The sequence below is a fragment of the Alligator sinensis genome, unplaced genomic scaffold (genome assembly GCF_000455745.1).
Source record: "Alligator sinensis unplaced genomic scaffold, ASM45574v1 scaffold752_1, whole genome shotgun sequence".
NCBI lineage: Eukaryota > Metazoa > Chordata > Crocodylia > Alligatoridae > Alligator > Alligator sinensis.
This window is the reverse complement of record NW_005842000.1, coordinates 1,351,139-1,374,571: the sequence shown is the minus strand read 5'-3', so window position 1 is coordinate 1,374,571 and position 23,433 is coordinate 1,351,139. Positions and strand designations below refer to the sequence as shown.

The window sequence follows — 23,433 nt, the reverse complement described above, 5'->3', positions numbered from 1 at the left end:
GGTTATTTCCCCCTTCACTCTAACGTCTGCCCCGTTGGCAGGGGGTGTTTGGGAAGGGTGCAGAAGGGTGCTTACACTGAGGGTTGCATTTGTCCTGAGGTCTGGTCCAGCACAGACCCACCTCAGCTGCACCCTCGGGGTGGCATATTGTCTTCAAGCTCCCACAGTGCCCAGGCTGCAAGGGCTACCCCACCACAGAGAGAAAATCTCCTCGGCATGGCTGTGGCACCTGATCAGCGGTCCCTTCGCACAGTCCCCCTCCATCAGTTCTGATGTAGCTTTGCTTTTGTGTTGGCACTGGAGCTGCTCAATGCCTGCAAAGCGGGCAGGGCTTCGTGGAGCTGTGTCTCGGTGCCCTGGCTTCATTGCCCAGTTGTGCAATTAGGACTCAGTGGATGAAACTCAGTGGCTTGTGCTGGGCCCTGCACTTAGTCTCTGTCCTTATGAGCACCATCAAAGCCTTCCCTTCTCCACCTCACCGTACCACACCGGGTTATTCTTCCTCAGGTGCTGATTTCTTACAGGAGATAAAAACCCTGAAGGATCCTATCCAAAGAATGGTCTAAAAGAAAGGCAGATGACAGCTGAGACAGGTCAGGAAGCATCTTTGCAATACCAATTCCTCGATTCTTCACAAGGGATGGGGAGGGAGGTGTCACGATTTTAAGGCACTGAATCATTGATGGAGCAAGCAGGATAGATAAACTCTTAGTCTTGCATGAGCCCATTTGAAGTGTCCAGGAAGCTCAAAACCATTTGTGCTATTGAGACTGTGGGTTCCTCTTTAGATTTTCATTTGGCAAAGACATGTCTGTAGCTATAGTAACTAAAGCAAGAGCTGGGCAAGTCCCTGGATGTTGCTGCAACCCAGTGCTCTGGTGCAAAGAGGGTGAAGTCGGTGTGGCTGGTTGCGAGTCTAATCCAGCTGGGTGTGAAGAACCCTCCGTTCCCATCGAGTCAACATGAGTTGAGGGCGCTCAGCGCACAGCAGGATCTGACCCTGCATATTGCACTCGCGGCTCAGAATAGCTTCAGCCTCCAGTGAGGATGTGCACGTTATCCTGGTGGCCTTAATTAGGTCTCCTGAACTAGTGAGAGTGAAGCCAGGGTGAAAGGAGTTGCATTGGTGAGCTCCCTGCAGGGGGGGTTGCAAAGAAGATGGAGCTGGGCTGTTCTCACAGCAAGGAGCAATGGGCTCCAGTTGCACCAAGGGAAGCTAGGTTAGATATTAGCAATGACTTTCTCACTAGGAGGGTAGTAAAACACTGCAACAGGCTCCCCAGAGAGGTGGTGGAAGCTCCATCTTTGGAAGTTTTTAAAGACCTGGCTAGACAAAGCCTTGGCTGGGATGTTGTAGTGGGGGCTGGTCCTGCTTTGGACTAGATGTGACCTCCTGAGGTTCCTCCCAACCCTCATTTTCTGTGATTCTATTATTTTAAAATGCAGCTAGCACAGATGGCAGGCAGGAGTGGGGCGTGGGGGGCGAGCCTGCCAGCGCTCCTGCTGTACGTTGAGTGATTTAAAGGGGACGCTAACCAGATTCATGGGAAGGACAGGGGAGCTGCACTGAGCCCTGTGGTGATGGTTTCAGGGAAGTCCTTACATGTAGGGTCTCTTCTTCCTCCACAACACACAACGCAGAGGAAGAATCCTTTCCCTGGTCAAAAATGGATCCGCCGATACCATCAATTCACTGAACTTGCCGAGTGGCCTTAATACCCCACACCATTGTACCAGCTCTGTCCTGGCCAGACTAAAAATACACCATCCTATCGTATAAGCTTCAGGGGATGAGGGACATTTATTTTAAAGCACTAAAATAGTTCCTACTGCAAGGTGCCGTATCGTCTATCTCATAAAGGAGTTACTTGCAAGAGTAGAGTGGAGATTGCTCCATTATGGCCTTTTAAACTGTGGAGCAGCCAGTGCAGAGTTAAATTACCAATAAAGGCTTCTCTCACATATCTCACACTCATACACACACACACACACACTCCTATCTTTATATGGGCAAAGCCATTGCTTTGCTCTCTGAAGTTAGCTTTTTTTTCGCCTTCAAACACTTTCCAAAAACTCTAAACAATAAAAAGCTTTACTAAGAAAAGTTCCTGATCAGCAGTTCTTGTGTAAAACTGCATACACCAGGCACCGCATACGTTCCAGCTGTCCTTTCAGCCGGAGCACAATGACAATAATAGCAGTGCCTCATTCTTAGGTAGCATAAGTACATCTGTATTGTCACCCTGGTCCCTAGGAGAGATTTTAAATGAAGCACAAAGCCCTTTGCATGGCTCTCTGGTGAGATCCAGGGGGAGTCGTAGCATCGAAAGCTCTGGACTGAGCATTACACATTTTAGACTGACGACAGGTCGTCCCACACGATCTTCTGGGGTGCAGCTTGTCGACCACCAAGCTGTGTCAGGGTGGAGCACACAGAGGGCAGTCCGAACCCACGGTTGCATGTTCAAATCCTTTTCTTGAAGGCTCTCTTTCCAGATAGGCCCAGCCTTCTCAGAAGGATGTTTTTTTTCCTTTGCAATTAGCTGTAATTTTATTACCAGAGATCATTTGCTCAAAAAAGGCTGCTGTTTTGATGATTTAAAAAAGCAGATGAACACTCTCGGAGAGAGGCTCCATTGTTTTGACTCATACAAGGTGTCAACAAATGCCCCAAAGCACAATCCAGATGTTTCCTGCTGTTGATCTTTCATCTTCAATCCTTGCGGCGCTGGTGGTTTTTGGATACCCAGCTAGTGAGCGTGGAGTAAGGTCCCAAATGGACCAGCAAAAGAAGGGGAACTGCAAGCATCCAACCACAGCAACAAGGTTTTGCCAAACCTATGTTTTTCCCATCTCTGTATGTGGCTTGAAAACGCAACCGTTGTTCTGCATCCCCTAACATGGAAGAAAAATGAGGTTGAGGGGCTGATCCTTCTCAGGGTTTGATTTTGCAACGCCTGAGCTTGACAGCCTCTGACTCTGTTCAGCCCCGTGAGTGCGGCGGTCTTTACAAAGGGAGCTTTATAGTAGACCTCGTACACAGAGTCCGGAAGGGGAGGAGGAAGCAATAACCCTCTTCACACAGATTCACAGGAGTTTAGGGTTAGAAGGGACCTTGTGAGCTCGTCAAGTCCAGCCCCCTGCTCTTGGGCAGGAAAGACTATTATTACTATTATTGTTATTACTGCTACTGCAGTCAGACTTAGAGATGCCTGTGGGAAATCAGTGCGCTAGTGTGCTGGTGCAGTCTTTGCTCTGAAGATCTTATTCTTTAACTGTGTTAGGAAAGGCAGGGGCTGGAGACGGACATCATCGCTCATGTTTCTATTTGGTATCATGAGCGATAGTCACAGCCGGTCACTCTGGAGCCATTGCACTGGCTGCCTTAGAAGGACGATCTGTAAGGTCCCTGCCAGCCCTTAACATCTAGGAAATTATGAAGGGTCACAGATAGAAACTGTGGATTTGGCACCTGCTCTGTAGGTGTGGAGCTGCCATGAGTTGTAGTTCTCAACTTTGCTAACCAGTGGATCCCTAGGGGGTTGGTTTGCAAAGAAACACTTGCTTTCCTGAAAGGTTTGGCTTATGGCCTTTCTTTATCCTAGCATTGGCAGCTGAGGACAGTGACAGTGAAATACAGCTGAAACAGCCCAAGTCACTGCTTCACGTTGCAATAGATTCCAGTAGCAAGAAAGCAGATCGGAAATGCAGATTCGGCTGATCGACTGCCAGTCCCTGTAAAGCGATTATCATATGCCGGAAAAACACTACCATAAATACTGACATATAAGGTGACTCACATACACAGCAGCTTTCCCATCTCGCACATGGGGAATGAGCCAATCTCATAGCTCGTGTCTTCAGAGACACCTACCCAGGTCTTTATTGTGATGTCTGCTCAGCGCTGGAGAAGGGTAGGACGATAGGACGAGAATGCATAGCGTGGCAGGAAAACACGGACAAGTCAAAGCAAAGGTTAATTAAACTGGATACTCAGGAAAAACACAATAAGGCATCTGCTACAGCTCCCAAGGGACGTAAAGCCCCCCATTGTACATCTATGTCATAAGAGCCAGAGCTGCCCTGCAGAGATTACAGTATTAAACAGACAAGACAGATGAAAGACAGGAGAAAGGGACACAACAGACAGAAATCAGAGTGATGGCTGGCAAATGTCACCACTTTTTCCCATTTTGTTGGTTTATTCCTGGTTTTGTATGTGGTGTTTATGAATGACTGGGGCCGGCACAGGGTGAGGAGAAGGGTAGCGAGAGGAGAGACCATTCAGATTTTTCCCAAGTGGTCTGACGGTGCTGCCAGAGATCCCTGCTCAGGAGGAACGCCATGCAAAATATTCAGCTCTCTCTCATCCTCGGGGTTATTTTCTCTGTTTTACTCCAAAAAAAAAAATGCAGCTTTACCCTGTCCTTTGTGCCAAGCATTGCTGATGCTGCATCTGCACGATGCCGGCTGGGTTCTCGACGAGGGGTTGGATTGCTTGCTACCTCCGAGACACGTGCATATCAGCAAAACGGCTGGTTTTATCAGATCCCCTTTCCTTTGCCAGTGGTGCTGTCCCTAAAAACACCCCGGCTTCACCTCTGGTGAGAACTACAAGTGCATTTCTTCTAAGATGTGCACACGAGGAGATGCGAGGTGACAGCTGCAAACCCGCCAGCCCAACCTGGCTATCTGTAGTGCAGCCTGCTGCCTGCTCACTTGCCTTCAAGACTTTCCTTCTCTGAAATCCAACCCTGAGGATCTGAGGCGACTTTAATTCCCATGAACTGAAGGTCTCGCATGTAAAACAACCACTTTTCATTAGAAAATAACTTGTGGGGGTGGCTGGTTTGCCCAAGGACCCTTTTGGGGAGACGTCGTTAGCTGTAGTAGTCAAGTAAAAGGCAGGGCACCTTATAGACAAATCTTATGGAGCCTTTGATGACCTGTGATGCATCCCCTTCCCTTTCTCTGATCCCAATAGTGAAGGAACGCGCTAGATCTTGAGGTAGCAGCACCAATAGGGATTTCCTACGTGTGTACATCTCCACACGGGTAATGCAAGTGGTTAATAATATCCAATAGCTTTAAGCCCCCATGTTGGAAAATCTGGCTTCTACAAACCTGATCCCAGCTGTCTTCCCTGCCCAAGTGCAGGGGGGCTGGACCCAATGATTTGTAAGGTGCCTTCCAGCCCCTAACAGCTATGAAACGATGAAACCTCAAACCGTTAAAAGTGCTCGCCCTTCGCTGGCCCTGTGTGTGTGTGTTTGCAGATTAATTGTGTGCTCTCACATCTTGAGCCTCAGCAAAACTCACATGGAGGACGGCAGGACAGCCTATTCCAAGGGACTCTCCGCTGACCTTCATTGGCGACCTATCACTGCAAAAATCTCAGTGCTAACATTGTGTGGCTCCCTGCAGCACCCTTCAAAGGAGCTTTGAAGGGTGCCACTGGTTGAGAGTTGCTGATCTAGCAAAGCCTTTAATGCCTGTAAGTAAATTGGCCCGTGGGAGTTTAGCTCTGTCCCTTTAAGCGTTGCTCTGTAAGCAATCAAAAATCAGGGCAGGCAGAAGGTACCGTGATAGCATCAATAGACAACCCTAGATTGTAAATAGCTATAACCATGTCATCACAACACCTCGCTTCTAAGCAGGGGAAAGACAGGAGAAATCTGATCGTCTGTTTAGGTTGCTTTTCTTTTTTGCAGCTTAAACAGTGACCCTTGTTGAGGATGATGTACCTGCCTATTTACAGTCACATTTGCTTTCCGTTTCTCCATGGCTGGAAGGTTTCCATTCTGAACACGGTTGTGTCCTTATTTAATAGTATTTTTCACAGTGGCATGAGGTTTTCTAAACCACCAATATTTATATTTTGAGCCAAGGAGTTGACATTTTCTTCTTACGGCTCTTACGGTACGTTTTGCTTCCCACGGTGCACAAATGGAGCACTTTAAATCACTGCTTATGCCGTTCTTGATTACCTTATTGTGTTAGATGTGCAGTAGGCTGGAGGTATTGCTCTCTCAGACGTTGTGCTTGTGATAGATGAACAACACCCTGAGCATTTTTCGCCTTCGTGCCAATGTGCCTCTGCGTAGCTCTGAGGACTCGAAGCGATCGCAGTTTTAGTTTGTGTCAGCCTTAGTAGTGCAAAGGGCCTTAGTGTAAGGAGTGTCAAACACCCAGCTCATATCTAGCTATTTTCATCAGCGGATCTCCAAGGATCTTCTAGAAGAGATGGGCATCGTCATCCCTGTTTTACAGATGTGGAAACTGAGGACCAAGCTTACTGTGTACTGATGTCCATCCAGCCCAGTGATGCCCTTGGCTGCAACAACAGACTGAGGTTGTGGGCAGTGGGTGGAAAGCAGAGCAGAGCATTCCTCAGGCTTTTCTATGTCCTGGCCAGGAAACAGGGCAGCTCCGATCCACTTTTGTACCTCGGAGAAGTTATTAGTTATTTATTATTTGTGCTATCCCTAGATCCCTGTAACCCCGGCGGTCCATCAGGCCCCCACCCCGGTAGGCATTGGCATCATTCAAGCACAGACCAACAAGACGGTCCTTGCCTCATTAGAGGTACCAGGCAAAATCCATCATGAAAGTCCCCTGGGACGTCTCCCTTTACAGGGGAACAAGTCTGGCTTGAGGCTGGCGTCCTGCTTTAGCCAGGGTTTCACTGTAATGGCTCGAACTCGGTGCATTGCATGTTATTCATCAGGTCTTATTGTTTTATTTCTCCAGTTAGTATGGGTCTGCGCCGCTGCCTTTCTAGGGCTTGAAGATTTTGAAAAAGCAGATTATATTTAAGACCCAGGAAATCCCTTTGCATTATTTTTCTAGCCCTGGTTAGCTATTGGTTTAAACTCCAGGGCTAGAAAAAGGAGAGAGCGCTTTTCCTGGCATCTTCTAATTCTGCAATTGGGGTCCAGCAGGACCCGAGGTGCGGCGCGCGAGTGAGGAAGGACGTGCAGCCTCTGAAGGCAGAACCTCACCCTTTATTTGGCATATTTTCCCTCGGGTCCGTTGTTCCCATCCAGACTCTCCCAGTGGCTAGTGTCCAACCTGTTCCAAATCTGGGGGAGCAGGAAGCAGCCTTGCTCATGTATTGGCTCCTTAAATACCTTCGCATGGTCCAGCTGCAGTTAGCAAGCCCGGCTGTAAGGCATGGCTGATGGCAGAGAGCATTCGCCCTGCCGCTGAGTTCACACCCAATTAGGCTTTTCATTTCCAGCCAGCGGGAAAAGTTCTCATGTTGTTATATCTGGAAACAAAATTGCTGGTGCTTTGTGAGGGCGGCACAGCTGAAGCCCTCGGGGCTGATGCATTCAATGCGTTTCCAGTGGAAACCAAACTTTGTTCACATGCTTTGGGCTTTGAGGATTGAGACGCCCAAATTCAAAGCATCCAACCTGTTTTTCTGCTCCTGTCCAGTATCTGATATTAGGAAATGCTGCAGAAATTGTATCTCTATCGGTGTGCAATGTAGCCAGGTTATGGTTCCTGTGGCTTTTGGATGCATATCGTTGTAGTCACTGCCTCTCTTAGGAGGGTATGAATTACAAGGGAGATGGGTCATCATATAAAAATATCAATAGATCGAATTTCCCTTTCTCCTGGCCCTTCACCTCTCAGCCAGGACCTCACATTCAGCTTTTCTTCTTGACGCTGAATTTTCTTGGGTTCTCTCTTCTGCAATAAATAGCAAAGGTGGCAAGTGGTGGTGCGCTGAAATAAATGGCACCTTAGCGCTCTGAATCAGGAGGTGGTGTGAGATGCAGCCCAGGATACACGTGATTTAAATGGACAGTGTTACTGGGGCCTGATCATTGCAAAAGCTGGGGGCAGGTTGCTAGCCTTGGCTAGAACGCAGCTGGAGTCGGGACTGGGCTGTGCCCCTTTGCAGCAAAATCCGCGGGAGGAAGTAAAGAGGCAAGAAACCTCGAGGCGATTCCTTTTCCGAGCCCTCAGTTGTTGCAGCAAAGGGGAGTGGGGTTGTTTCCCCCGGGACAGAGCTACTCCTATTCCTCTAGGATCCCTGGAGGTTTCTCTACAGGGCAAGTTGGCCTCCACAATGATTGCATACATCAGGTGCCTCCATCTCCGGCTGCTTTCAATTCGGCCGTGTTACCAGAAACTCCCCAGGCTGCGTGACCACCTGGGTCAAGGAGGTGCACAATGCCTCCCTCCACCCCTGCTCGGCGTGCTCAGCTCCGTGTCTACGATCCCAGACCCACGCGGGATAGCTCCACGTGGTCCAGAAAGGCGAGTCTGTGCTTGGCTGTTTCAAGATGTCCTGTCCCCTCCTCTTTGCCCGTTGGGGGGAAATTGGTACCCAAATGGTCCCTGTCTGCACAGGATGTGATCTCAATCATTCCCCAAGGACTTCATGGGGTTGCTGTAGCTTGACATCAACCCTAACCATTTCAGAACGGCTTTCCCTCTCCTTGCTGGGGAGGTTTCACTGTCTGGATGTGATCTGAGGTTATGCACCCCCTCTCCAGGTTATGCCCCCACCCCAGCTTCTTTTTATGGAGAGTGGGTTCATATTGCTGTGAAAGGGCTGGCAGGGAGGTAACAAATTAACACACCACCTAAAAACACTGACACCGTGGTTTTTTTAGCTGTGAGGTGCTAAGTCATGAAAATGCAACCTGATGGGGAAAAATAGCCCTCTTTATCTCTGTGCTGAGTGTTACAGTTCACGGCTGCTTTGCAAAGAAGTCATCCCGGCCCCGCTCCCACAGCCAGGAAGGGAAACAAGGAGCCAGTTAATGTAATAAAAAGCCACCTGCAAAGTGCTCTAGGGGTTGAAGCTGTCTTCAGGTTGCTGGGAGGAGCTGGAACAGAGGCCTTGGAGGTTGCAATGAAGACAGCACGGCATATCGGATGTGTTGGTTTGTTGGCACGATGGAGCATGGCAGGCAGGTGATTTGCATGTGGTTTCCATGGGAGAAATGAATCCTTGGCTTAGTTATTCATGCAGAGTAGTCATACAACGGCTCAAAGTCATAGATTCTTTGATTGTAAGGCTGGAAGGGCCCTCAGAAGATCATCGGGTCCGGCCCCCTGCACCAGGCAGGAAAAATAGTCCATTAGTCTGACACTGAAAGCACTTATTTTGATGCGTGAGTGTGGGTGGCATTGGGCCTAATGTTTTCAGCAGAGCTTTGGGACGATACCCCTCCTAACGCAGCCTCACCCATAACATCTTACACTTCACTCGTGGCTGTGGAAGAGGAAGGATCCCAGTAAGAGCACATTGTTGGGGCAATGGAAAGCAGACAGAGTTTGATATCTCTGAGACATTGAGCCAGCGCTTTCCTAAGGAGCCCAGGGTCACCAAGGTGGGAGGCTGAGCTTTACAAGGGAGAAGGGATCCCGGTTGAGCTAATGGATCTCGGCTGTGAGCTCCTGGGTCTTGAACCTGAGCCTGAGATGGTTTTACATCATCTGTGCGTGGAAAGTTTGCAGTTGAGTTTTCGTCCTTGGGGAGCTCCCTGGTTTAGATACACACGCCTGGGTCTTCAACTGCATTTCCATGGTTTCACAAATACAGGTGTTTGGTTTGATGCGGATGATGCGGGTCCATTCCCCTGCTTCCATTTCGGCTAAAAAAAATAAGCAGCGTCTCTCCGATAGTTTCACACACCTGCTGCTCCCAGCACAGGACATAGATACATCCCTAAGGGCTGTTCTTGTCACCCGTCGAGAAAGCCGCCAGATCCATCCCTGCTCCGGGGCAACAGGGAAAGTCACTTCTCATTGCAGAGCTGCGGCAGGCAGCTTCATATCACTGGTCTCATAGGAGCACGAGAGTTTGGTTTTAGTCATCACGGTGGGTGAGGCTATGCTGCCTTACATATTACAACCAATGTAGGACTCTGCCAGTCTTGCATACTTATATAGCTCCTATGATTTGAGCACCTCTAAATCCTTTATATATTCGTTCCCAGCCCCTGGGTGGTAATTACCCCCCTCTTCCAAATAGGGGATGTAGCATTCATCATCTGAATATCTCACAGTAGTGGAGCAAACTCCGGGAAGTTTCCAGCTTCTTGTTTTTCACCTCGAACAGACCCCTTCTCCCTTCCCCTGCTAAATCTCAGGGCTGCGAGAGGTAAGGACACGGTTATGGATGTCGAAGGCTGTCAGGTGCTTCCTCCAGCTTCAAAGTGCACCTTGCTGAGAGAGCATCTTGACTCTGAGCAGCTCATCGTGCTTTAATCACCAAGCCTTTCCCCACTCAGGAAGGAGCAAGAATTTGGGCAGAAATCTGCCAGATGCTGTGCTGAAACCAGTACATTTAAGAGACGTTGCACTAGATTTTTCCAGACGCTCCAGGGTTGTGAGGATCGGTGCTTTGGTGCGAACTCCTGTGTCATTTTATTCAGAGAAATGGGTGGGGTTTGGGGTTTTTTTTGTTTGCAAGCTCTTTGCAGAGTGAATCCGGTTTGCTCAGATTTATTCTCCGCTAGCACCGCACAGCTACCAGCAGGAGCAGAGATGGGCACAGATCTGCTCATGCACCAGGGGTGCTGGTCCCCCCTGCATCAAGAAGGACAAGACATGCTATAAAACACCCTGGGAAAATGAATTAATCTAATGAAGCCCCATTCGCTCTCCAAATTAAGAGAGGCCTGTGGGTTATCACTAAGCCTCTATGTGATTTAAGCATGAAACGGCAGCTGGAGCAGAGCCTACCACTGCAGTGCATTAGCTGATACCACATCATATGGCCAGCCCACCCCTTCCATATGTGGAGCCGAGCGCCGTGGCGGGGAGACGCAGGGACGTGAGTCAGCACAAAGCAGGTCCGGGAGAAGCCGAGTCAGCTTGACCCTGATGGGCTGGCTCCATCATTTTTCATTTGCTGAAAGCATTGCAGAAATTAAGTGAAGTTTAATTGAAGCTGGGTTTTGTTTTTTGGCGTTTTTTTTCCCCCCTGCTCTTCGCTGTTTCCAGGCAGGCGGGGGAGGAAATGGGTCTAACGTAACGTGATATAGAAGAAACTAAAAACACTTCAGCTCTCTCATGAATGGGATGGAAGCCGAATCGATCACTCCTGGGATTGCGGGATAAATGACCCCTGCATGGCTGGGAGACGCAGCGTGGGCAGGGATTAAGAAGCTAGTCTGCCGAGTGGCAGCAGGCTGGTTGTTTCATAGTTCAAACCACTGCACAGCTGTGTCCAGTTGCTGTCCTCGGTGTATAGAGCACCTAGAGATGCACAGCAAGGATCAAAGGGCACCTGGAGAGTAGATGGTGGGAAGGAACAGGAGAGCAAAAGATCGTGAAGTAGCTGTTTAAGACCTGGTGATGTAATTCCCAGGCAGCCTGAGCCTACCTAGGAGTTGGCTGATAAATTGCCAAGGAGATTTCCCTACCTTGCTGCATAATAAAGGTGACCCCGGCCTGGATAGGAGCAAAGCAAAGGGCTGTGCTGCAAGTCCTGGAGTGTGCCTTGTATCTTCTGTATCTGGGGTAAGCGTAATGTGCCAAGGAGGCAGCACAAAGGCAGAAAATGTGACCCGGTGCCCTGCAATCCCAGAGAAAGCAGCATGCATCGGATGCTACTGGGGTTCAGATGCCAGCGTCTGACACGGGCATGGGTCGCTGTCACACGTCGGTGGGTAACTGGTGCCTCCTCCTCTCGGACACCTGTGCGCTTAGCCAGGCAGATGCGGGCGCTAGCTTGCGGTTCATGTTGGCGGTCTGCGTCATCTGGGAATGCACAGACGCTCCTCGCTGCAAGAGGAGAGCAGATGCTGATGGATTTTGCCTCACCCACATCTCTGCATGGCAGGGAAGGATTGTTAGGCCTTGTTTAAGTCGGGATGAGGCAAAGAGGAACGAGGTTGCTCCAGAAGTGATGGTAGCATCACTTGGTTTCCCCCAAGTCTTATGCCATAATTGTTAGACCATCCCTCCTAGCATACTAGCAAATACCACGTGGTAGTAGCAAAGACTAGCATACTAGCAAATACCATACTAGCAAATACTAACCTCTGCTCCAACAAAAGCACTCTCCAGAACATCCCACCAGACCTTCCAAGACCTTTCATTATTGAATAGCAATAGTAGCAGAGATTGGAGGAGTTTGCAGCAGCAGTGAGGCCGTTACAAGACAGCTAATTGTCAGCAAAGCACGTATCCCATTTCCCTGCCTAAGCAGTCCGTGACCACGCGCAGATACCGACAGCTTGATCTACCTCGGGGATCTACAGGAAGTAGAGCTCTTTGTTGTGTTGTTTTTTTATCTGGATGGATCGACATTGGAGGTAAATGCACAGAGAGATTTTGGAGGCCTGTATAAAGAGGAGGCTTTCCAGGTGGGTAAAATCTGGTGGAATAATTGACTTGCCTGTTCACTTTACCATAAGGCTCATCCGTTCTCGGTCGCAATGGAGAAGCCATCCCTGCAGTATCGCTTCCTCAGCCTGGTGAAGGGTATTTATACCCAAAAGCTTGCAAAGAAGAATTTTCCCAACTATTTGAGTTGGTCTAATAAAAGAGATCAGATTCACCCAAAGAGCCTTGTCTGCCTGTGTCCTTAGACCAACACGGCTGCAACCTGTATCCCTGCAGTACTGAAGCTTGCATTCACGGCTGCACTGTGCTGCACCTGATTTATAATCCTCTAAATCCCCAGAATATAAATATGGGACCAGGGTTGGTTCACTGAAGCCACAGCCAGGCAGCATTTTCCCGTGGGCCACCAACGTGGCATTTTAGCAGTGTCTATAGAGTCAGCCTTGATGGGTTTTGTAATGGAAGGTGCCCAAACCTGGAGCTCAAAAAGCAGATCTCCTTGGCAACCATTGCTATGTGAAACACTCTGAATTGGAATTCGTTATCATAATTAGGCTGGAGAGCGTTTGATGTTGTAAATTCTGAGATGCCAGATTTACCGAGCTAAGTAGCCATCACTGTGCTCTGGGAGTGCCGGGTGCCCAATGTCTCCTGTTACTGATGGCCATTGCCTGTCTCGTTCTGCACAAAGCATCAGCAGCAAGGCAGACGAGACAGTTTTTCGGGGGAAAGGCACAGGCAGGGAGAGTAGCTTAGCTCAGTTTGTATCTCTGGCATTTTGTTCTCCTGCGTACAGACAGCAAAGCTCGGGCATGAAGTTTAAAGTGGCTGGTACCTAGAAGAGACCGACAGCAATAAAATACGAATAAAAGGGGCTCTGGGCACAGCTGGAGGCGAGGGCTGGATAAGTAGTCAACCCGATTGATTTGCAAATACATCGATGAATAAAAATGTCGAGTGGAGCTTGCCCCGATTCTTGGGGTCCTATTTTTATTCATCATTTCTGAGAAGTCAGGCGGCAGCTGTGCATTTGCAACAGATCATGGATTTTAACAGCAACAAGCTGGGGCAGAAACGCATCATTAACTCTCCCGTTTAAAACATTTAATTTGTCCAGTCAAGTGGCATAAACCAGAGCACGCAACCACCGTGCCCAGCCACCGGGCATAACCCGTGCTCAGAGTACTAGTAGTTTGCAAACCTGGAAATGCCCACAGTCCAGAAACACCTTTCACGTACCGGTCAGGTGGGCAGGAGAATCGCTGGCCAGTTTGAAAAGGCTCACACCTTTGTGCCGAGCAAGCAGTCACCCACAGCTCATCAGATGGGCCTGACACCTAAGCTAAGTTCAGATCCTGCTGGATGGGCGGAAAGGTTTTTCCTCAAGCCTGAAAATATTTCCATATCAACAAAGCATCTTGCCCATGTCACACATGCTACCTGTATATCTTGCTTTATGAGCGTATAACAAGTAGCGAGGGCATCTTTTCTTGGTTGTATGTCTGACCGAGTGCCAAATGCCTTCCAGGAGTGGAACAGGGGGAGGATTATAACAAGAAGTTGCGTCTTAGCCATGAGAGTTGTGTTCATCTCACAAAGGAGTCCCTGGATTGACTTTGAAGCATGTTGTCACATGGGACTGTTAAAATACATGCTTATACAGGGCTTGCAGGTATGTCCTTGAGGTACGTCTGTGCTTGGTGGAGCTAAAGGGGGCAGAAGTAGGGCACAGGGGGCATCCCCGTGCAGCCAAGAGCAGCTGCAAGCCAACACGAAGACAAGGGGCTGGACCCAATGATCTGTAAGGTCCCTTCCAGCCCCTAACAACTATGAAACGATGAAATCTTAGCCCCTAGGTTGGGTAGGGGAGAGTCCTTGCCCCCCATGAGGCTGCCTCCTCTATACTTGGGAGCAGGACTGGGAGCACAGAGGAGGGCTTTGCCGCAGCCCTATACAGAGCCAAGGAGCATCAGAAATAGGCACTGGGAAGCTACCGAGCAGGCTAGCTCCCTGACCCGATCCCCTTTCACAAGCTGGAGAGATCCTAGAAGAAGAAAAGAAATAGTCAGGAAGATGACCTTGTTGGTGATCTGCTTGTCTCCTTATCTGAGTCCTTTCCAATGGTTTTGCCACCGGGGACATCCTGGTTTATTGTCATGTTTTCTGGCACGCTGCTCAGAGCGGAGGACTCTTGTTCACACTGCGACGGAGGCTGGTTTTCTGAGGAACGGGTGCATGCAAGTGTGGGAGTGAAACGCTTGCCGGGAGCCAGGGCCTCAGTGAAAAAGTGGGAAAAAGTGTTCTCTGCATCATAGGGATTTGGGGGAGCTGCTTCCTTCCCATCTATGTCCCAAGAGGGGGCTTGAAGGGAGCCAGGAGGATGGCAATGCACTCTGTTTTCTTGCCAGAATGCTTCACCCTCGTGATGATGAGGATGCCAGTACAATTAGGGTCATCCAACCATATTTCAACTTAGCAGGCCCTCAACCATTGCAGTGGCAGGGCAATGATGATGCCCCTTGTATCGCCATGTCTTCACCTGCATGCCACGTCTTTACCATATCATCGGGTGCAGCCCCTTGTCTTTGTGTTGGCTTGCAGCTTCTCTTGGCTCCACGGGAATGTATCACTACGTCTTTACCTGCATTGGTTTCTTTAGGAGGGCTGTGCACAGGATGGCTTGGTGCAGGCAGCCCTGTGGACCCTTTTAGACCAACGGGTGCCTGTGAGCACAGGGGCTAGAGTGGCTCAGGAGGCCTCTTCCAAGTCCCGTGTTCCTAACGAACTCAAAACGCGCCTTGTTCATCTCAGTCTGCATTCACCACATTGGTTGTCTCCTTAGTGTCTTGCACCAGGACCCTCCCTGCGCTCCAGACAGGCGAAGCGTGATGCACGTTGATTCTCAAGTCAGTGCCCACCTCTCCGCCCCTCCTCACCTGCTCGCTGTGTTGAAGTCATGCCGGGGAAGGAGTTAGAGATAATAGAAGTGATTAATCACCTGCTGACACTGGGGATTCATTTAAACTCCTTTTGCAAATAAAGGTTGCTTGCTCACTCTAGCAGACCTGACTTTGGGCTCTGCACGCAGGTGCAGAATTACCGAGCTCGGTTCGGAGGCTGCGTGACGAGCGCAGCAACTTTCCACCGCGAGCAGAATGAGCCGTGAGTCTAGGTTTTGTAATGAGTTTCGCTTGTCTGGCTATTTAATTACTGCTTAGCGAGAGAAAAACCAGGAGTCCTAGCACTGGCCAGGGAGCACAGGACTCCTTTTGATCCTGCCTTTTGTGGACTTGGGCAAGTCCTTTGAAGAACAAGTTTTCAAACTGGTGGCTAATTGTAGGTGCCTTCATTTTGGGGGACTTAGCTTAACCCATCTCCAGCTGCTATTTGGAGGGGCTGAGAAGTCCCAGCCTAAAGGAGAGCTGGGACAACTCAGCCCGTCTAGTTGTGGTCAGTATATGAAAATGGGAGACATCCAAGCAAGAGGGCATTTCTGAGTGTGTGAGCTTGAATCTCTGCCTCCCTTACTATGTGTATCATCATCATCATCATCATTATAATAGTCACTTGCCTGTCTCTCACAGGAGTAATGTGTGGGTTTATAGCATCGGTAAAGTGCCTGGAAGATGCAAAGTGCTACACAACTGCTTATGTTGTTCAACAAAGCCCTGGCTGGAGGCTCTGTCCTAGGGAAGTCGAAGGAGCAGTTTTGTACCTGACAATATCATCTGTTCCAAGTGAAGAGGAAATACTCCAACGGCACTTGTGTGTGTGGAGAGGGAGGAGGATTATTAAGACCCTTGGCACAGAAGAACAGAGGCACTTGGATTAATTGCACAGAGTTGCACAGTCATTTATCTTGGTGCTTCTCAGCGTTGTGCTCCCTGCTCACACCCCTTGGCACTGCTGCTGCCTCCAGCAATTTTCTTGCTTTTCCTGTTCTAAGCTCTTCGGGGGGCCCATCACCTTCAAGTCTCCCTTTTTTTTGCTCTTCCCCCAATGCCTGTTTGTGTGTCTACATTTCTAATGCACTTGTCACGTTGTGGGGGATGGTTGGCAAAAGCTATAGCCCCTTCTGAAATATAGGTTTGTCCATGAACCCTCAGTCATGCTTCTTCCCCCTTTGCTCAGGATGAGTAGGGTGCATATAAGCGGCCCCTTTGCAAAATGTACTATATCGTGACGAGGCGGCTGAAACGCCATCCAGTCCAAGGGACTACTGTCCCTTGACTTTTATTCTCGTCCGACCCATCCCTGCTTGTCTTTTGTCCACCAAATTCTCAGTTCATACACAGATTTTCACTCAGACTCATAACCTGGGAGTCCTTTTAATGGTTTGGATTACTCCTACCAGGTGTGAGAATTAATTTGGCAACTCTTTGGAAACCTTACAAGTGTCCAAGTCCCCCGCAGTAAACAAAGGGAGCAAAAACCGGTGTTCGGGTCCCGGTGGGTTGATTCTCCTGTTGTATCAGCCCATCTCCTTTGATCTCCATGGGGTAACTCTTCTTGCCTTACTGTGGAGGAGAATCAGACCCTCTGGTTCTGGCCCTGTGGTCTTTTATGCCCTCCGACCCTGCGGAGGGAGTGTGGTCTGGCTTGTTTTAGCTAATCCATTGGTCTGGATATAGTTTATGTTCCTCCTCACCCCTGTCTCCAGGGTCTTCACCCCCCGTGTATTACATGATAAATACACTGTGCATCAGTGCGACTGCTTCTTGGCACTCAGTCCCTTCTAATCACTAACTGAGGGAGACAGGAGAAAATACAATTAAACAGATGGAGGAATTACCAAATAAAATGCACGTTAGATGCTTGAAAAATCATTATTTTCCAGTAGTCAGTTAATTAAATAAATTGGGTAACGAGCACGTGCAATTAATCGTGGTTTGGAAATGTTTGCGTCTTACACTTCTAGCTTGGGCTCAAGGGTGTTGGGCACTTGTTTTCTTTCCTTCCCGGGCAGGAGGAGGAAGAGAGATTGGGGTGTGTCTTGGACGATGGGTGTTGGAGCAGTATTTAAAAGCCCAAGGTGAAATAGTGCTCAGCAATGTGCACTGGGAGGGAGGCAGGGAAGGACACCGTCCGTGCCATGAAAGGGCACCGTCCCTGTCATGTTATCCAGACAAGTTGAACCAAATGTGAGTTGAGAGAGGTGAAGTGACTTTTAGCGTCATAGAAAATGAGGGTTGGAGGGACCTCAAGAGGTCACATCCAATCCAACCCCCTGCTCAAAGCAGGACCAACTAAATCATCCCAGCCCAGGCTTTGTCTAGCCGGGTCTTCAAAACCTCTAAGGATGGAGACTCCACCACCTTTTCCAGTGTTTTATTACCCTTCTCATGAGAAAATTCTCCCTAATATCCAACCTAATCTTCCTTAGTCCACGGTGGCTCAGCAGACCAGTGGTAGAGCCAGTCTCCAGTGCTGTGCTCACTGGGATGCCCTCCTTATTTAGCACCACCCTCTCATGAAGTGGACTTGGAGCCAGGGTTTTGTGGCTGCTGCCTTTGGACGGTGGTTTTCCTTGCAAACAGCACACACTAAGGTGGGCCCAAGACCAAGCTCACATTGACTGAGATTTCCAAAGCCAACTTCCAGACCTACCTGTGCCATTTGCACAGAAATTAGTGCGAGCCATGTTGCCAGACCCCCAAGCAGCCTTGCAGACGCTGGTGCTTGTTTCCCAGGCCGTTTCATTCTTTTTTATGCTAAAAGTAGCACGTTGCCCATTGCAATTCTTTCATTCCTGTTATGCTAAAAATTGCATGTTGCCCATTGCAATTCTTCTTTCATACTTGTTATGCCAAAAGTCACAGGTTGCCCATTGCAATTCTTCTTTCATGCTTGTTATGCTAAAAGTAGCACGTTGCCCATTGCAATTCTTTCATTCCTGTTATGCAAAAGTCGCACATTGCCCACTGCAGTTCTTCTTTCATTCTTGTTATGCTAAAAGCAACACATTGCCCATCCCAAGAGGTCTGGGACGTAGAAACCTCATCCTCCAGATAGTGAGTGGCCTCTCAGCTTCTGGGGCTGACATTGGGCAGTAAACATTGTTCTTTCTCCTGCATGCGGTAAGGTCCATGTATGTGTATTATGAGACCGTCTTCCCATCTGCAAGTAGAAGCAATCCTTTGGAGAGAGCCCTGTATCGAGAGACTTAATTTCCCTCAAAGAGTGTTTAAATCAGCTGCTACGTTTATTTGTTCAGTGCAATCTTGCTTTTAACCCAGTGTCTCAGAGGACTTGTTTAAAGCCACTCATCAGCAGGGATCCTGGTTTTCTCTGATTTTAAAAAATCTCTAGATTTCGGTTAAAAAAAAGTAACCCCAAATTCACATCTCATAGATTCATAGATGTTAGGGTCAGAAGGGACCTCAATAGATCATTGAGTCCGACCCCCTGCATAGGCAGGAAATCATTTTTCCATGATTTAAATGAAACACCACTAATATACAGATAGAGAATTAGATATATCGTGATGTTTCATTTTAATCATGGAAAAATGTGGATTTGGGGTAACTTTTTGTAACCGAACATTGGGGATTTTGTTTAAATCAGAGAAAACCAGGATCCCTGCTCTTCAGGCTGCGAAAAATAGAGGCTCCTTTAGGCTCTTGCTGTCCTGAACCTCTTGGTTCTTGATTGTTTCTCCTGCCAATTACTCAGCTGTTCAGATGAGGAGCAGCAGGGACATACACCCAAGAAGCAGAGTTTTGGTTTGGTTTCCTAATGCAGAAAGAAAAACCACTGCTACTTGGGGCTGGTACATCTCCAAGATGGGGGCAGATGACAGAACAAGGAGCAATGGTCTTAAGTTGCAGCAAGGGAAATTGAGGTTGGATATTAGGACAGACTTTCTCACTAGGAGGGTGGTGAAGCAGTGGAAGAGATTACCCAGAGAGGTGGTGGGATTCCATCCTTGGAAGTATTTAAAGACCCAGCCTTGGCTGGGATGATGTAGCTGGGGCTGGTCCTGCTTTGAGCAGGGGGTTGGACTAGATGTGACGTCCTGCAGTCCCTTCCAACCCTCATTTTCTACGATTCAATGAAAGCTAACAAGTACTGAGTGCTCTGAGTGCCCTGTCTAGCTAACAAAGGGAGCTCTTCTATTCCAGAGCGGTTAGCATTTCTAGAGTATTACATGGCCATTTAGCCTTCCAGCCAGTGAAAAGTCAATGGATGTGCAAAGAGTAAAAGTTCACTCACATTTTGGAAATGGCTTAAATGCCCAGCACTTGTGTTGAACAGTGTAGGCTTGATTCTCCTCTTAACGTGCAGTCATTTTCTTCTGAACAGCGGAGTCGTTCCTGTAAGCCAGCTGCATGCACAAATGTATTTCTTCCCACACGCTGTTTATAAGAGTATCTCAGCCCATCGCTCTGGTCCGGGGCTGAATTGTAGCACAGAAAGACTTTTTTGGCAGGTGCACCGTCTTGATTAATACATAGGGCTTTCCTCCAGACATCTGGCTCCTCTAAGGCTGTGTGCACAGTACACGGGGAATATGCAGACTAGCATTACCCAATGATTCATGTTAGCTGAGGACAAAGAGCAATTAATGAGTTTCAAACTTTGCTCGCACTAATTATTATTAATTCGGTTTTTAATTCAAGCTGACTTGTCCCAAGTAAGTTAAGCAATGGGCGCAAGGCAAGCTTTTTAGAATGGACCATTTACTCCTTTAATTTAACTCTTATTGTTCCCTTGTGTCTGGATTAGTTTTTTTTTCTGGCAAATAGATCTTGGTTTCCATGATGGTTTCTCCTCTGATTTCACAAGGCTTCCACCAGCAAAGCATTGGGGTCCTATGCAGACAACCTGTCTCCACTTGGGTTCATGTATGAACCGTATTCTGCAGCTTTTCTCCATCCTTGGAGGTTTTTAAGACTTGGCTAGACAAAGCTTTGGCTGGGGGGGATCTAATTGGGGGTGGGGGCTGGACAAGACGTGACCTCCTGAGGTCCCGTCTCACCCTCGTTTTCTATGAGTCTGTGATTTTCTATTGTTGAGATTGGGGAGGTTGTGCAATTCAGTGAAGAAGAAACAAAAGGAAATAGGCAAATGTAGTGAATTGTAAACCCCCTTTTTGCCTAGAAAAGCTATAGCAGTTATACGCATTGAGCTTAGTTTTCAAAATGTGCTGGTTCCTTTCTGAGGAAGAGCGAATGATGTGAATAAGGACGACTCAAGCCCTCTTGCAAGTGAATCTGTGCGTGCTCTGGACTCAGCCAGCCCAAGTCACAGGACCTGTGGGTGTGTGCCCAGACCTGCTTGGTCAAGGTCGTGGCTGCCTGGTCTCATCCATCCCGTTCGAGCCGTTTGCTTAGCACCGGTCTGAGAAGACTGCGTGGACCTTGAGCCATGAAAATGCTCATTTGCACAGCAGCAAAAAAGAGCTTCACCCGGACCATCTGCGTGGGTGAAACCTCCCTCGCGCACATGTTTATGGGAAGTAAATATAAAGGCAGGTCTTGGGAGCTGCTGTCATTTATCACACTCGCAGAATGGGGTTCCCACGGCGTCTTTTAGCAGATAAAAGGATATGAAATGTGCAAGTCTAAATGTTACCTGAAGCAGGCTCCTGCTCTTGAGTGCAGTTATAAAAGTTTATATCCCGTGAGCATCAACCTCAGCTCTTGCCAACATTTTGCACGGTGGAAGCTGGTTTGGTATGGGGGCTTCTGGGGCACAGCAGGGATCTAGCAGGCCTAGACTCACACCAAGTACATTAGATAACCATAGGGCACTGCAGCCTGTCAAAGCCTAGTTTATTCCCTGGCTTTTTATTCTAGTTTATTCCCAGGGAATATTCTAGTTTATTCCCTGGCCTTTTCTAGGGCATTTGCATGAGTAGTTCTCCCCTCCACATGCCAGTGGAGTCCAGGTGAGAGTAGAGGAAGGTGGGTCCTTTTGGAGGATGTGAGAGAGAGATCTGGGAAAGGCCAGATAAAATTCAGGATGCAGTCAAGGTTTTGGCAGCTTTGGATGCCTCTCTGGAAGAGATGCTGTAACATCATTGTGGGTGTTATGCAGAGTTGACAGGGGATGCTATGGCCTGTGTTTGGCAAAAAGTTGAACAGGATGGTCCTTCTGGCCCTAAAAACCATGACTCCAAACCCAAGCCAAACTCCCAGCCCTCTGAGATCTCTTCATGGCTATGAATGGATGGAAGGGGCACCATAAATGTATCCATACTCTGTATAAAACCTGTTTTCTTCAGCTCCACATCCAATCGCCCAACCTCATTATGGCCTTCTCCTCTTTCCATCCTCACTGGCTTCAATCAAAAGCCATTTCACTGAAATCAGATCAGCACAAAACTAGTGTGAGACCCAACCTAGACATCTGTTTAAAGGGAGTTTTATTCGCCATGACATTGGGGTCCCGAACATGAGGACACTTGAGTTGTCTTTCCAGATTTGCTACTGCCTTGCTGCATAGCTCCAGGAAGTGATTTCGGCTGAGATGTTCAAAGGTGAAAGCCTAAAACGAGGCACCTTAATTCCTTATTTAGTAGCCCGATTTTAAGAGCTGTTGAGATGAGTCATGTGAACAAGAACAACTCACACAACTGTTTCCTGGAGGGGTTCCTGGCATCATCTCTTTCTGCAAGACCATGCCATTAGCTGGGGCCTCATCCCCTATTAGTAAGAGTTATTGATGATTTCAGTCCAGCTGTAAATGCTCTGATGCTGGTAATAAGGGCTGCTGGGTATTAAAAGGAATTTTACAAGCTCTGCTTATCTTCCATATAAATGTCATTTCACCCTGGCTCATTGTTGGAGCCGCATTTTTGCAGCCTTCCATTTACATGGACGGGTTGAATTACTTTCAAGTCAGCATTTCGGAGGGATCGTGGCAGCAAGCTTGTCAGGAGCACTGATCCATTGCCTGTAATAATTCTGGCTTGGGTCAGCGTGTAGTTCACATCCCAAAATGTCATTGTCGAGCCTGTAATTATTGTTTTTAATTTATGGTTCCTCCTACCGTGTGCGTTTGAATGCCACATTACAAAATGCTTTTTTCCCTTCCAGTTTCCCCCTCCTCATTTGTATGCACTGTTAAACCCTCCCTTCTCCATTTGACTCCACTGAAGCCCAAAATGAACATTAGGCTTTGGGTTACTTCCACTTCTAGGTATCTGCACACCACGCTGCTGGGCTGAAAGCATTTCATTATCCTGGTGCTGCATTATCCTTTGCAACACTGCCTTTCTGTAGGACCTACATAAAGAGCAGTTATGGGCAAATATTTCAGGAATAAGTCATTAGATCTAGTTATTGTTACTAACTTTTCAGTGATTTCTACTGCAAAAAATCTTTTCTGCAGACAATTTGATTGATTGATTTATTGGGGGCAGGGGATTAAATAGCTTTGTTTCTTTTCCATTGTCATTCAAGGTCATTCTGCAGAAAAGCAGACTTTGTGCTGGCTAGCCAATTGTCACAAGAAGTTTGCAAAATTGTGTGAGCATCTCTCATGCATGCAAGTCCAGGTTTTTATGGGATTTGACTGTATTCGTAGGATGGTAATATGTCAGTATTTGAATTTATCTGTATGGTGGTAGCATCTGAGGTTTTGGAGCTGAGCACAGAGGTCCTAGTGCAACGGGAGATGTCTCCTGCCCCTAGCTCTCCATCCATGGTCTGACTAGACAAGGGGTCTCCTGATTTCTAGCCCAAAGTACCGCTGCCCACTGCACTACTCTTGCCATAACTATAGGCTTGAAACCCAAAGCTTTGATTGAAATACCCACACTTGAGAAAATTGCAGTTGATCTGAATGGTGAAACCCAGAAGCATCCTGACTTGGGCAAAGAGCACATCAATATCCTGCCGGGAGTACAAGACCTGGTATCTCGACCTCCATGGATACATCCGGCAGGATCTGGCCCCTGCCCCCTCTGGAAAGGATATCATCTCCTCCCATGCCCTAAGCAGAACTGTCATCTTTAATGTAATATTCGGTGGAGGGGATATCATTAAAGTTCCCTATTACACATTAACATTACCCAGAAGCAGTGCTGCTGATATAATTTGCTTTGATTAGATATGTTGCTTTCAAAATTAGATTGTATCCCAGTCTCCGCACCCCTTGCTGGTCTCTTTC

At 48.1% G+C, this 23,433-nt stretch overlaps 1 protein-coding gene across 1 annotated transcript in view; it reads left to right on the top strand.

Annotated features, from left to right (window-relative positions):
• The first annotated feature begins 12,410 nt into the window (after positions 1-12,410).
• Positions 12,411-23,433, top strand: part of KCNQ2 (potassium voltage-gated channel subfamily Q member 2) — a 77,035-nt gene continuing 66,012 nt past the window's right edge. Inside the window, exons 1-2 of the mRNA XM_006021691.2 lie at positions 12,411-12,449; positions 15,407-15,480. Of these exons, the coding sequence (XP_006021753.1) occupies positions 12,411-12,449; positions 15,407-15,480 (113 nt within the window). The remainder of the gene's footprint in view (positions 12,450-15,406; positions 15,481-23,433) is intronic.